General features: G+C 54.0%; 1 protein-coding gene across 1 annotated transcript; it reads right to left on the bottom strand.

Annotated features, from left to right (window-relative positions):
• Positions 1–3,157: 3,157 nt before the first annotated feature.
• GRHPR (glyoxylate and hydroxypyruvate reductase) lies at positions 3,158–11,260 on the bottom strand. Its single transcript, XM_059833777.1, has 9 exons — positions 11,196–11,260; positions 10,924–11,054; positions 10,737–10,809; positions 10,153–10,269; positions 9,448–9,536; positions 8,642–8,746; positions 7,316–7,451; positions 6,441–6,571; positions 3,158–3,433 (listed from the first exon to the last, which is right to left on the bottom strand). The coding sequence occupies exons 1-9, from the start codon at positions 11,258–11,260 to the stop codon at positions 3,312–3,314; spliced, it is 969 nt and encodes a 322-aa protein (XP_059689760.1). The 3' UTR covers positions 3,158–3,311.
• Positions 11,261–15,423: the final 4,163 nt, after the last annotated feature.

The following is a 15,423-nucleotide window of genomic DNA, read 5'->3' as shown; positions in this document are numbered from 1 at the left end:
TCGGCTTCGTAGGAAACATAGGACGGAGATGACCTGGTAGCAGCTGCGTGGCTGGTGCAGGTGTTCTGCTGCTGGCAGAGCTCATCCCTGCTTGGCAACTTCAGCACCTGCCCTGGCTGAATGCAACCAGTGTGCTTTGCATTCTGCGTCTGTGAGACGGATTCCCCTGTGGTCAAGCGAGCTAAAATGTTCACTCTCCTCCTCCTCCTCTCCACACCTCCCACAGCCTTGGAAACGAGGCTGTCCCTTGCTTCATACACTGCTCTGAATGCCGAAGCCTGGGGAGAAGAGTGATGAGGCTGGGAGAGGCAGATGGGTGATCGAGAGTGTGCTGGTTTTGGCTGGGATGGGGTTAACTTTCTTCATAGCAGCTAGTATGGGGCTGTGTTTTGGATTGTATGGGGCTGTGTTTTGGATTTGGGCTGGAAACAATGTTGATAAAGCAGGGATGTTTTAGTTACTGCTGAGCAGGGCTCACACAGCACCAAGGCCTTTTCTGCTCCTCACCCCACCCCACCAGCGAGTGGGCTGGGGGTGCACGAGAAGTTGGGAGGGGACACAGCCGGGACAGCTGACCCCAACTGACCCAAGGGATATTCCATACCATATGACATCATGCTCAGTATATAAAGCTGGGGGAGGAAGAAGGAAGGTGGGGACATTCGGAGTAATGGCGTTTGTCTTCCCGAGCAACCGCTACGCGTGACAGAGCCCTGCTTCCCTGCAGATAGCTGAACACCTGCCTGCCGACGGGAAGTGGTGAATTAATTCCTTCTTTCGCTTTGCTTCTCCGCGCGGTGTTTTTTGCTCTACCTATTAAACTGTTTTTATCTCAGCCCACGAGTTTTCTCACTTTTACTCTTCTGGTTCTCTCCCCCACCCCACCTGGGGGGAGTGAGTGAGCAGCTGTGTGGTGATTAGTCCGGCTGGGCTTAAACCACGACAGAGAGCCACAGGAACTGGGTGAGTCGAGGTCTGCTTTTCGCCATGTTCCCCAGCACAAGGACTGGGAGCACACAAAGCTGGGACAAGGCTGGTTTAAAACTCGTGAGAGCAATCTCCACGCCCTGCAGCAGGGTCACCCTTGGGGCTGGCCAGGGTGGGTGGAACCATGTGGCCATGCCCGACCGGTCTGTGAACACATCCCGAAGGCAGTGGGCAGGATTGTCCCATCTGCCTCATGGTCGTAGGTCGTAGGTGCCAGGAGGGCACAAGGGGATGGGACCATGGCAAGGCTGACATGCACCCCCAAGCAGCGTCATCACCATCACACAGGGATGGGCCAGCCAGACCCCAGTCTCATCCCTCCACCAGCCCTAGCAGGCTGCACTTGCCAAGGCTTCCCCACCACCCCGCGGAGGTAGAACATGAAAAGAAGTTAAATTGAACTGGCTCCCTCATCATACATGTGTTCATACATGGGGAACACAAACTTGCAATTTGCAGATGTGCCCAGCTGTGGCAGTGCTGTTGCTGCAAGACTGGGCGCAGGACTAGTCTCTGGTGGGGTTCCAGCGAAGTAACGTGACTGTGCTTGTTTAACACATTTTGCTGTTGATTTCAAAATGCAACAATCCTATACATCAAATCCTGGCCCTTTATTCACAAAATCCCAGTTAAGTGTTTTCCTTTGCTGTGTAGTGGCCTTTTCAGCACTGCTCCCCAAGTACTGGCTGCACATAGGAGGATGGGAAAACTGCTGGTCTAGACCATCAAGCTGCAACCGTGGCTCCCAACCACAGAAGATTCCCCAGGGCCCCCAAAGGGCTTGGTTCCCATCTGAGGAAAAGCAGACCCCTGACCTGGGCTTGCTTGCAGCAGACTAGGAAGGACTGCTGCAGCTGCAGGGGACTCCAAGGAAAGCTGCCTCTTTTGAGCAAGCTCCCGGAGGAAGTGGCATGACACTGGCAAGGGGCCTTATTCTTGGGAAGAAAACTTTGCAAACCCACAGCCAAGCCCCCCGCTGAAGAAAGTAAGGAACTAGCTGCTCCTGTCCTCAAGAGCATGGCTGGATGTTGCAGGGCTGGGCACTCACCGTGCAGGATCCTGCTGCGGACAGCTTATGGGCATGCCCCCTACAAAACTGGAAAACAGCTTTCCTGACCCCTTGCAGCAGGAAGGTGCTCAGGGATTACACCCAACACGCATGCATTCTAAGCAGGATTTCTGAGAAGCTTTAAACATGTTAAATTCCTCCTGCCACTGCAATACAATGTTACAGCCACCTTTCTCTTTTCCTTAAGGCAACAATGTCATTGGGGCATACTGCCCTCAAACAGGGCATGGTAAGCAGCCCACAAGAGCAATCCAAGAAGCACACTTCACTGGTTGTTTCACCAGCTGGAGCAGAAGCTTGCTGGGCTGGACTGGCAGGGAGAGATGGGTTCCAGCCCCCAGTTATAGAAGTCACCGCAGGAGAGATGGAACCACCAAAGCCCCTGAAATGTGCTCATCCAGCCTCTCCTGGCAGCTAGAGGCTTCGCACCCGCTCAGGTTTTCCTTTGCACTAACATGTGCCATTGCATCTGGGAAAAAAGCGAACTGGGGAGAGGAGTTGAGGCCGGAACCAGCGGGGCGGGTTGCAGAACCTGCCAGCATGAATTCCAGTTTGCAAGCCACTTCAGAGCCATGCCCAGAATTAGTTACAGATACAAAAGGCAATGCTGGAGATACCAGGGGAGCCATGCAAGCCTTTTTTGCTTTCCTTCAGACACCTGAAGAACAGAAACATCACGCCTTGGCACTGATTGAACAAGACCTTTTAACACATGGTTGGCAGTGGGCTGGCAGCAGCTCCCTTGGCAGTGCTGGGCCTGTGCTGATTGCAAAATTACGTCTCTTCCCTTCCTGGCTATGAGCTGGGAGCTCAAGTACCAAACTGCCTGGCCTCGCTGTGACCCCAGGAGCTAGGCTTCAAGGATGGGTGCTGCAGCAACAGCTCCTTTACAGTATGACACATGCTGGCGAGCAAAATACAGGACAGTCGTGACACTGCCAGTGTTTTCTGAATTGGGGCCAAACACCATCCATCGCCTGCTAAGTGTAGCAGCAATGTGACCGTGGGACCCGCAGCCCCCTGCCCCACTGCAGCACTGTGTGCTCTGCCACACGCCCAGGGCACCCCGTTCTCAAACATAATGAGCATGACACATTCATTGCTTCTCTTTAATGGCTACAGTACAGTTCCCTCACCACAGGCACTGCTGGTGTGCTACTGCAGAGGCGAGGAGGCACAGGACTGGTCTGCGAGGCTTCTCCAGGGGAAGATAACTCCCAAGTCCTGCCGCCCTGCAGGAGCGGGGTTCCAGCCATCACAGCAGCAGCTCGTGGGGCATGGGCTCCCCTCGCAGCCCGGCCAGCAGGTTGCTGGCTGCCAGCACCGCCATGGTGTTCCTCGTGGCATACGTGGCACTCCCAACATGTGGCAGAATCACTGCAGGGGACAGGGAGGGTTACTCACTCGTTTCTTAGCTTCACTGACCTCTTACAGCCTCTTTCAGGGGTCTTCGCATGGGTGGGCAACCCGGGTCCTGCCCCAGCTGCCATTTCACCAGGAGCTCACATCAGACGTAGAACATGAAACAAAATCATCAGCCACTGAGAACTGGAAAAGACATCTGATAAATGGCTAACTGAGCTATTTTTTAAGTCCTCCAGGCCAAAGACAGTCAGCCAGGAGTGGGTTCTCCTTTCTGCGTTCAGGCTTGGTACTCACCTTCCTGCAGGGACTCGGAGTCGGTGGTAGATGTAAAATACTATCCCTGCGGCAGACGAACACACAGTGGAATTTGCAAGTTGTTGCCTGATTGCAACACAGTTTTAGGAGGTTCTGCTCACCGACAGGCATGAACCAACACTTATCAGGGCAAGAGCCTGAAGACTGTTGCGAAACATTGTGGTTTACAGAGCCCTAGGTGTACTGGAGGCAAATGGCCCCTGCCAAACAGAGCTGTCACGCTGTAGCACAGTCAGGGCAGGGATTTTTATCCACCTACATGAAAAGGGTCCTTTTACGCAATGCAAATGAATGAGCCAAAGCTGCTTTAGTGGTAAATTATTATAACATTAGTAGTGGAGAGTACTTGACCATGGTATGGATAAAAGCTTGCACTGCAGTCCCTGTTTTATAACACCTACAGGCAATGCAGAAGCCTGAACACCTGACATGCTGCTGTCCCAGGGAGAGAAGACTCTCCTGAGAAGGACTGCGGGACCATGTAGATCCTTTCTCCCCCAGTCAAGAACCAGCCTGGGTTCCTTGTTCACTGTGAAAGTAATGTCAACACTTCTACCTCCTCTACTTATGCTGTGTTCCTCCAGCTGCTGAAACTATTTGGCAGTTTTGGGTGAAATCTCTGAATAGTTTCAAAATCATCAAAGCCTCATTTCTGTGAAAATAAACACATATATATTTATTTTTGTCTTGCTTGGTGTTTTTCCAGAGCTCTAAGATCTCTGAAGTCCTGCAAATATTTCCAGAAAGTCTCTGCTTTTATAATTGTCTGTCTACTATGGGAGTCAAAGCAAACAAAAAATAGTTTTTAGCAAAAAGATAATCAAAGCAACAGCTATGAACTTGTATTTCAAAAATGGACACCCAGTCATAGGCAGTTCCAAATCTTCCCAGATGTCTCTATGTATCCTTTTTGGAACAGACTTTCCCTACTCCAAAAAACTCCTTCCTGGAGGGAGGACATCCTGCTGCCGCCTGCATAGCCACTCTGGTACTTTGCCCATGCAAGCGAAGATGCACACACCAGATCTCATGCTTGGGGTGCAGCTTGAGTAGCAAAGGCACATGATGACACAAGAGGAAGCAGCTCTGGCCCAGCTCGTGCCATCACCTCTGAGCAGGGCTGGCCACCCCAGCAAAGCTAAGCATTCAGGTAGGAACAGGCACCCTGCCACTGCAGTGATGACGGGGCTGCAGACAACCATCGCAGACATTTACATTCTAACTACAAAGTAGTGCCTTCTCCGTGTTGCATTTCTGTCTCTATTCTGCCTTGAGGGATACAAGCGAGCCTGTCTGGCTTACGTCTGAATCAGTCCCGCTCAGTAACCTGCCTGACCCACACACTCCCTGTCTGGAAGAGGAGAGGAAAGCTCCTGGTCCCACTTTACAGGGGACAGGCCAATTGACTCACTGAAGGTCACGTGAGGGAAGGCAGTGTCCACACCAGGAGCCATCCCTAACTCGCCCCAGGCCACTGGTGAGCCTGTGGTGCCTGCAAGGATGGAGCTGCACCAGTGCGTGTCAAGGCCATGGGAAACAGCCTCCTGCACAGCCCCTTCTGTCTGCAACAACGAGGATCTCATGAAAACACTAAGGGCTGCTAACATCCTGCACTAAAACATCATCCTGTCCCTCATAGCAGCTCTCAGCAAGCTCTTGGGAAAGCATCAGTGAAACTAACAGTGATCAGCTACTGCCCCTGTTTGCAGACACTCCTGCCTCCACTCCAGCAGCGTGGCGATGCTGAAGCCCAAGTTCAGCTGAGCCCCTTTCTAACTGGCCCTCCTCATCCGACATAACCTCCTCCAGAGAAGACATGGACAGGTCCTGGGACCAGCACCTTCCTACCTGCCTGATGCCTGACTATCCAGAAAACAGGCTGCCTGAGCTCGCCGGGCTCCACTTTCCCAATGAAAATTGCCTTGGGCTGTCCAGGGGATGCTGCTAGACCATCTGCAAAGAAACCCCTGCTCATCCCAAAGCATGAGCACTTGCTGGCCTCTGCAGCTTGGGGATGTCTAATTTGCTGACATCCCCTGGGGCATGTGGATGTCAGGACGAGGCCCACACTTAAATGAACTGTGCTTCTGAGCACCTGTGCTGAACCTGCGCCTGGCAGCCCAGGCTCACAGCGGATGGGCTAGCTGGTGAGTCCTGCAGCAGCTGCAGCGCTCCCAAGGCTGAGATTTCTCTAGGCAGACTCAGCACTCAGCTTCTTAGCCACATGGGAAGCTTTTGTAGCAGAATAATGTCCAAGAGCTTACAGAATACCAGAGCGTGGCAGAGCTTGAGCAGGAATTTGGTTTCTCATTCAGGCACCTGCTGGTATCAGACTCCTCCATGAATTTCACTCCATGCCTTGGCCCATCGAATGGAGATCCATCAGGAAGGGGTTAAAAAATGTGCCCATCTCAACTGCTTTCTGGAGAATTAAAATACCTCCCACACTTGTTTTACATCACATTGATGAGGTCTTCCCCTCTAGCAGCTCCCCACGTTGTATGGTGGCTACCTACAGTCTGCTTAAATACAGCAGACCTTACTGTCCTTCCATGTTTCAGCACTTGTTTGCACTGGCACACTAATGGGGATGGGGAATCCTCATCACACCAGCTGGTGTGTCCCCAGCCGTGGGCACAGGAGGCACCCAAAGCACCGGCTGCCGGAGCAAAGCAGGGGCCCAGCTGCCCAGCCAGCCACTTACCACAGTTCTTGAGGGAGAGCAGGGGGTGGTCAGTGGGCAGCGGCTCCGGTGTTGTGACGTCCAGGCCTGCAGCTGCGATCTGGCCATGCGCCAGCGCGTCATACAGGTCCTCCTGGTTCACCACAGCCCCCCTGGCAAACACAGAGGGAGAGGCCCGTGCTGCTGCCAAGGAGTCCTATAGGCTCCCAGGGGCACGCAGCCAAGGCCTGGGCCATGTGGGACAGCCTGGGTGGTGGCACCTGGGTCCCCAGGCCTACCTGAGTGGAGGTCATAACCCCCGTGGATATGCCTGAACCTCCCAACGTGATGAGCTGCTCCTGCTCCAGGCCACCCGCCAGTGGGGAGAAGAGGTGGGCGCTCGAGTGCAGGCAGCCATGGAGGGAGGCACAGGCAGCCCGAGGCATCCCGGGCGGCTGGGTGGATGCTGCATGTGGGCCTGCACAGGTTCTGCCCCACCACTACTAGAAGGCAGCAGGAATGGGAGGCTAACACTGGAGTCAGCCAAGGACCCCTGTCTCAGACGCCTCTGTCCCAAGAGCAAGGCTTCTGGCAGTTGCAGCCCTTTCCTGGGCAACCCCTCAGCCTCACCCTCTCTTCACCCAATGGTCACCTGTCCGTCCACCCCACCAGGGTGGGACACAGGGTCCTGGAGAGGAGAGAGAGGCTGTAGCCCCCTGAACAACTTATCCTGCCTTTCGCTTGACCCCAAGAGACCTGGCGCTGGAGGGAGCAGGCTACATGCTGGGCAAATGGTCCCGGCAGCTGCAGCCATGAAGGCTGTACATGCTGCCTGGGCTTCCAGAGAAAGTACATCTCACAGCCTACCGGATCCCCCACTGCGTCCACAGTCTTGCGGGAGACTGGATTGAGATTACCTGCTCGTGTTGATGAACACAGAGGTCTTCTTCATTCTGCTGAAGAAGTCCTTGTTGCACACTCCCTGGGTGGCCGGAGTCAAAGCACATGTCACCACAACGAAGTCCGACTCTTCAGCCAGCCTTGTGAGTGGGACTGAGTGGAGAAACACAGGTCACAGCTCTGCTCGGGGACCTCACCAACACAGCTCAGCAATCCTCTTATCCCTAAGATTCGCCAGCAAGCGAGTGCTGCTCTGGAGAGACCTGGCCAACCCTTCTCCACAGATGGGGAGACACAAGGACCAGCAAACGTCAAACAGAAACCATGTACATTCCTGCAGACACTACTGCAGTGTTTTTGTTTCACTTGTAAATTAAAATCAAGCCAAAGGAGAATCTCGTGATGCCATCTGGCTCAAAGGAGGCTCTGGTATGTATTTCACATTTAGACAGCAAAATATGGCAGCAGCAGTTTATACCAGCATTAAATCTCTCTATATGGTACCTCCAGATAATGACTTGTGCCACTTTCACTTCTGGAGGTGAGGAGAGGAAAGCATGAGGAGCAGGACAAGGTCTGCTAATGGCTTTGTGCAAAAAGTACCAACTGGAAACACGCTGGCTTTGGATTGAAAAATCAGCACTTGATGCAAGTCTCAGGACTCTAACAGGCCCACAGAAAAGTCTCGTTCAGCAGCTAAGAGACATTCCTGGGCTTGGCTGGACTGTGACATTCATTTTAAAGCAGGATGTTAAAGCTGGTGTTTGTTTCCAGCAACCAACATCTACTCTCAGTGAAGATCTGCAGTCAGCCTCAGCCTATCCCCTCTTCCCTGCAGGACATCTCAGTACCCATCCCATGGGGGATGGCCCAGAAGACCCTTCCCCTCCTCCCAGGGGCAGCTGTCACTTTCCCCTCCCTGTCCGTTATGTTTCACTTCCTTCTGGGAATTAAACTAACTGGAAATCACAAATGGACGAACACAGGGGGACGAGGAAAGGCAAAAACAGCAGAGACAGCCATAGTCCATGATTATGGTGGGTGGTCAAGTAGAGCCCAGCTGTGTCCAGCCTTCTGGCTGGAATCGTCTGGCTCAAAGGAGGCAAGTTTTCCTCCCTGCCACCACCACTGCCGCATGGGAGAAGTTTGGGATTAGTCATTTCCTCCTTTGGTGCCCCTACACCGGTTCAAGCCAGATACACTGAGGAGACACCCAGAGCCTCCAGCTCATACCCTCCCTCCGCTGGCCCACACCCATGGGGTGACACCTCCCCAGAGCCATCCCAGCCATAGTGCTCCATGCTGCCCTGCAACAGACGCCTGGCTCCTGGCGCCTTTCTTACCAAACTCAGCGTCAAACTCTGCAGCACTCTCTGGTTTCGGGCAACTGCCTGTGTACAAAAACTTCTTGACCCCAAATGGCTTTAGGCGGCGGGCAACTGCCTGTCCTAGGAGCAAGAGAGAAGACCGTCCAGCCACTATGCCAGTGCCTGCACGAGGCATGCCACACAGAGACTAAAGCCGGGCCACGGGGGTCCGTCAGGCCTCTCCAGGCAGTCCACCCTTCGGCAAGCTTGTGTTCCGCGTGGCTGACAGCGCGGCAGCCAGCCGAGCACATTGCTCGCTCAAGGGTTGCTGTGGTGGGACAGCTTCTGCCAGGCTGCTTCCAAGCCTGGAACATGGCAGGCATGGGGTAGGGGGTGGGTGTCTTCTGCTGCTCCTCAGGTGAGCAGGAACAAACTCCCCACGACAGTGAAACTGCACAAAGGGAGCCACAGGACATTAAACCTGTAGCTATCCTAGGCAGCAAACTGCAAAGTGAGGAAAGAAAGAGCCATCTGCTGACAAAGTCCACAACTGAATGGATGATAAGCACGTCATCTTGGACTTTGTCAGGCATTTTGTTTAACTGAAAATCGAGAGGACGACGTCCAGTTTGCTGGAGTATTCAGAGGTAGTGGATGTATTTCAACGCTTTAAGGTTTAGGGCTGATGAGTCAAGATTGCTGTTCAGAGAGACTCTACTCAGCTTTCCTTGTTCTCATAGATTTTAAAGAAGTGAGCATCGGGGACACAACATTGGCTGAACCTCCAAAACCACTCGACCACCACTGCAGACACACAAATTTTGTGCTTGTCCTGCACTTACCTATTCTCCCCAGACCTATGATGCCCACTGTACTATCAGACAGACCATAGCCACACATCCACAAGGGCTTCCATGTTGTCCAGCCACCACTAGCAGAGAGAGCAAGATAGACACAGATGTCAGACAGCAGCAGGGAAGAGCCTGCTCAGAGCCTAGCCCAGCATTTGGGCAAGTATGTCAGAGAGTATAATGCTGCGGGCAGCCAGCCCCTCTGGCACAGACAGATGATCTTACAACCAGCCTCTCTGAGGTTCCTGCTTCAAGTGACCATGGTGGTCTCCTAAAGGAATCTGCTTGGACCTCAGGTGTGCAACAGCAGCAGCAGCCTTTGGACTTATTTAATTTAGGCACCGCTAACCACAGCCCTGGAAGTCAGTGAGTTCTGGCCAGATGTTCCATGCATGCCCTCCGCCATGGGTCTGAGGTGGCCTGGGGTGCCCTCTCCCACAGGTCCTCTACCTAGCGTACAGAGGGGAGTTCTGCCCCTCTCACAGCCCCTGAGCAGCACATGGTCTCCAAAGAGTCACAGAACTGCAAGGGACTCCACCTTGGCCAGAATGATGTTCGGTAAAAGCCGGGTGAAACTCTGGCTTCAGCCCCATTTTATCTGTCCAGTGTGGGATGCTTTCTCCTGCAGCTCTCAACCCAGGGGCTGCTGGGCTCAGAAGCCAACCCTTGCTCCAGCTGGCAGCTGCTGATACTCACTTCTTCACCTGCTCCACTGCCTCCGGCAGCCGGCGGCACGCAGCCAGAAGCAAAGCTACAGAGAGTTCTGCGGTGGCATCCGTCAGGACATCAGGGGTGTACCCCACACGGATCCCTCTGCAAGGCAAGCACAGGTCTCTGGGACAACGCTGCGAGCCTTGGGGTGCTACCTCAAAATTTCTGGCCAAGTTGCTGATGCTACACCTCTTCCAGGTAGCTGCAGTACCACGTGCAAGAGGACATCCCTCTTGGCTCCTCCGCCCTTCCTCCAAAGAATCTTCTCAACTGCAGTTGGGGTGGGGATATCCTGGCCTTACCTTAGCATCTGAAGGCTCCTCCAACCCCAGCTGGGTTGGGGGTGAACCTAGCTGTACCCTTGCAAGAGGGAGGTGCAGGTCACAAACCCCATCCAGCCTCACGCTCCATCAAAGTCCACCCGCCAGGCCCACGCCGAAGCGACCTGCAGCTCTGCCGCCTCAAGAGCGGGATGAGCTCTGAGCTTCGCCCTCCTTCCCCACTGCCTTCCCCGGCTGGGCTCCATCCCTCACAGGGGCAGGGCGAGGGGCAGAGCAGGCGAGGGTTACCGCTTCTTAATTTCCTCCAGGGCGAGGTGGTCAAACCCCACGGACATGGTGCTGATGACTTTCAGGCCGGGCCCTGCAAGACACCACCAGCACGCGGCTGCCCAGCGTCGCCCCGGCGGGGCCGGGCCGGGAAGAGGAGGGGAAGGGAAGGGGAGGGGAGGGGGCCGGGGCCGCAGCCTGCACCCACCAGCGGCCTCCAGCACCTCGCGGTCGATGCGGTCGGAGAGGAGGCAGAGCAGCCCGCGCTTCCCCGCCACGCCCGCCAGCAGCTCGGCCCGCGGCACCGGCTCCTCCGAGTCCCACTGCTGGACAAGGCACCTGCGGCGGGAGCGCAGCCCGTCAGCGCGCCGCCGGGACCGGGGCCGGGGCCGGGGCCGGGTCGGGTTCAACCACGGCCCCGGCCCCTGTCCCGGCCCCGGCCCCGGCCCCGGCCCCGGCCCGGCCCGGCCCTGCGCTCACCCGCCGGCCTGCGACAGGACCCGTAACCCCTCGGCCGGGATCCGCCGCGTCACGAACACCGCCATGGCCGCGCGTCCGACCCGACCCGCTCTCGCCGCCGCAGCGACCCCGGGCGGCCGCTCCGCTCCGCTCCGCTCCGCTCCGCCCCGGCCCGCCCCCCGGGCAGCCCCCGTGCACTGCGAGCGGCGTGCAGGGCACACGGGGAGTGCGCGCCCGGAGCGCCTCTGCAATGCACCCGTGCAGCGTATGCATGGAGCAGCTGCGCAGTGCACGCCTGCAGTGCGTGTGTGGAGCACCTCTGCAACGCACACATGCGATGCACGCGTGGAGTGCCTATGCAACGCACACGTGCAGTGCACAAGTGGAGCGCCCATGCAATGCACAGATGCAGTGCATGCGTGGAGAGAGGACACAAGGCCTGGCTGCTAACCCACCGTGGAGAGCTTACAGCCTCTCTGCAGCTCCTCCATCCTTCTAACGTCACCTTTTCTTCCTCTGGATTAAGATGTGCATTCAGGCTGCAGGTGGACCAGCAGCTTGTCATGAGAACAGGTGGTCAATGATCATGAAGTTTCAGGTGTGAGTTTCCACTTGCAGAGAGCTTTGCCGAGCCCACCGAGAACAGCAGCCCATCTTTGCCCAGGGAAACAGCTGGTTTGGAGGCCTGGGTGGGAGCTGGCACTCTGTATCATGCCACCACCTCCGTCTCAGACAAACCCTTCCCACGGCACAGCTGCTCCTGGCAGCACCCGTTGTGCTGCTGTTGATGCTTGTGTGGGTGGCAAGACCCCAGAGACAGGAGGAGCTGGCAATATCTCTGCCTCGTGCCAAGTCCTGCAGGGGCTGCTGGTGGGTGTCCCTCAAAGAAGCCACTCTGCATGCAGCCTGCCACCCCCTGACTTGCACAGGACATATGTCCCCAAGCCCTAGTGCTGGTCGCAGGAGGGAAAGGCTTCCGGCCTTTTGAGCCACTGGATCAGCGCCATGGGGAAGTGAGGGTCTGCGGTTACGTGGACTGCCTAGCCTGGAGGTGGGCATCCTGCAGGGCAGGAGCAGTAGCCTGGCTAGGATGCTGATGGGGAACATCTACGAATGGGAGAGGGGAAGCATGGATTGCATCATGGAGCAGGAGATCGGACCTTTTTGAAGGCCTTTTGGAGATTACTAGCTCCAGGGGACTTAGTGTGGAGACTGCAAAGCACAAGAAATGGAGTACTGGTGGATAGCAGAGGACACCTACCTGCTTTGTTACAGCTTGCAGGGGTCTGCATTCAGAGCACACCTGCTGCTTATCTGCCTGCCTGCTCTGTTCCTGCAAGCTGGCAGGGGACTGAAATTACAAAAATCCTGCAAGGCCTTTAAAAGATTTTTTTAAACCTAAGATGATGTTTTAGAAAAATCTGGCTGGGTTCTTACAGATGTCAATGCGCTGGTGGCTCTCAAGAGCAGAGCAGGCAAATAGAAGGACAGACAAAACAGTTTGGGTGCACCCCTCTGTCAGTCATTCACATATGTGTGTGTGCATACAGGTGCACATGCCAATGTAGAGGGCCAAGCAGCCCTTGGTTCCAGGGGGCACCTTGGTGTGGGCAAGGTATACATGCATACACACACACATGTATATATGTATATACATTTGCATACATTTATTTGGGTTCCTTTTGACTTTTTTCCAAATTCCTTGCAACATCAGGGCATTATCTGTAAGCCCTGACATCTTCCCCAGCACTGGCAGAGGGGCTACTACCAAATATTGTAAACTACAACACTGAACTCTGTCCATCATCATGGTGATAATTTCATACCTTTGTACAAGAAGTACCACTGTAATGCCATAATGTGCAATGCTATATAATATCATCACCAATCAGTCAAGGGTCTGATAATCTAAGTAAGCACAGTGCGGCGGGAACTACATCAACCGGCATTTAGACATGGCTTTGTGCCAGTGTCATTAAAGTTAGGTTGGTGATGACTATACTACTTTTGCTGGGAGATGGTGGGTTTCTGGACCGGCATACAGGGTGACGGGTTCTCCCAGATTCTGTTTTGCTGTGGTCACCCAACCTGGTCCCTGACCAGAACTGTTTTCTGAGCTCTGATCTCTTCCAATTCTATCTATCTCCTGAGGCATCATTTAAGCACTTCTCTCTCTGCTGGCTGAGGAGGCACAGAGGACCATGATGATACACCCTGCTGGGACCCAACTTGTATCTCTAAACAGTGTATACCTACGCCAAAGCAAGAGTGAGAACGTGTCAGCCAGGAGGAACAAGCCACGCAGCTGGCAGCTCCAGGAACAGAATTCATCTCCTAAAGGTCCCTCTGTTCAGCTACTTGAAGAGACACAACAGAACAGCCCTGTTCTGACACATCGCACCCACAGCAAGGGTCTAGGCCGAGCTGGTTGCCTAAGTTTCGTTGATGGAGAAGGATTGCCACCTCTAGCTGGCAATTGATGCTACAGGTATTGGGTAGTGTTTTAGGATGAGAGTTTCCACCTCAGAGCCTCCAATGACTGCTTTGGGAGATTTCCAAAGGCCAGAGATAGGCAGAGTAAAGCCTCTCCCAGTGCTAAACAGACTTTGCTTGTTAATAGCCAGATTTAAATTTGCTGGAGACCTGATCTGAATCTGCTTTATGATCACAAAATGAACACAGGTAGGTATGGGGGGGGGGGGGGGGCGGAAAGCCACAAAAAGAAGATGTGAGCTTGTATATGAAGGTGGGATAAACCAGGTGTGTTATCTCTGGGAATGAGCACAGAGTGATACCACTAAAGAAAACACATCTGTGGACAGAGTGAAAGTGGAGTTTAATGTTCCAGAATATCGAGCTGGGATTCCTTCTGCTGCTCCACAGCAGGTGCTCCACAGGCTTGTGCCATGCGGGAGATGGGGATGTCATGCAGCACACAGACCACACAGGTTTTGAGTTTAAAAAGAAGATGAGTTTAAAAAGCCTCTGCAGGCAGAGGCTTGGGCCCTGTGACTCCTGTCTGGCAGCTGCAATGTGACGGTGGGGCAGAGCCTGGCTGGGTCACCATGGTTCACTGTGCTGGCCATGTTGGGAAAACAAAGGGTCTATCTGCTATGGGGCTTCTTCCTTGTCATTGCCCTGGGAGATAAGAGCCTTCATTATCTGATAGAAGCTTTAACAAGAGGGCTGGAGAGAGCAGGAGTGCACAACCGCCTGATCTTAATGGGAGTTTTATTGCAAACTCAGAGGCCAGGGACTTACAGTATTTTTGTCTGGCACGAATCATCTGTGCTGTATGAGGTATCACCTTATCTAATGAGACTGTACTCTACTGGTGGGATTTTCCTTTACTGTGACACATGTCTGCTCCCACCGTCAGTAAGCTGTCAGATTATGCCAGCAGAATCCATTTTATTTTTTAATAATTGCTTGAAAGTTTATTTTATTTTATTGAGCTGGGTTATCATTAGAGCTGACATCTTATCTCCCTCCCTGATCATGTAAGGATTTGTGTCAGGAGTATATGCTCTCCAGCATGACATCGCTGTGCTAATCTCGCAGCACAGTGGCTGCAAGGGTCTTCTTTTTCCCCTTTCTGCTGCCATCCCCTGCTCGTTCAGGCAAACGCGGTGATGTTTCTCATTTGGGAGAGCATGCCGCTGCTGCTGCTGGTGCCTCGTGTTGCCGGAGCCAACGCACTGCACGCAGTGGGAACTTCTGAATGCCTGGCCAGTTCCTCCAGTGGCACCAGTACGAGCAAAACAGAGACCCCCAGAGAGGATTTATTTACAAGACAAAACACACAATGCTGGCAAAAGTGTGGTTTTACTGATACACTTAAATGCACAGAGCACTTATAAACTGTCTCCTTAGTTGTGTGGCTTCAGATTCAAAGACCTTACTATAAATGTGCAGAAACCCTTTCCTCAAGTGCCTTGGCTTGTCACCACCTTCCTGGGCCACCGGCTCTAACCACAGGTGTGCACTGGTCTGTGGGACCTGCTCAGTAAATGCACACGTGCACGGTCTGAGATGTCTCAGAAGATCACTGCTCAGTGGCAAGAGCTTGTGACAGCATGATCCAGGCAAGGACAAGGGAACGTGTGCCTCCCTGCATGCAGCTGGCAGTCAGCTCCAGTGTGATGAAGCCAGCCTCTCACACCAGCCCTGAGGATATTTTGCTCACAGACTCAGCTGTCCTCCTTTGGATCACGTAGCTTGCACAGTTTGGTGGCAAAATCCTTTTGCA

The sequence above is a fragment of the Gavia stellata genome, chromosome Z, assembly GCF_030936135.1.
Source record: "Gavia stellata isolate bGavSte3 chromosome Z, bGavSte3.hap2, whole genome shotgun sequence".
In the NCBI taxonomy this organism is placed as follows: domain Eukaryota; kingdom Metazoa; phylum Chordata; class Aves; order Gaviiformes; family Gaviidae; genus Gavia; species Gavia stellata.
This window is presented reverse-complemented; position numbering and strand designations above follow the sequence as displayed.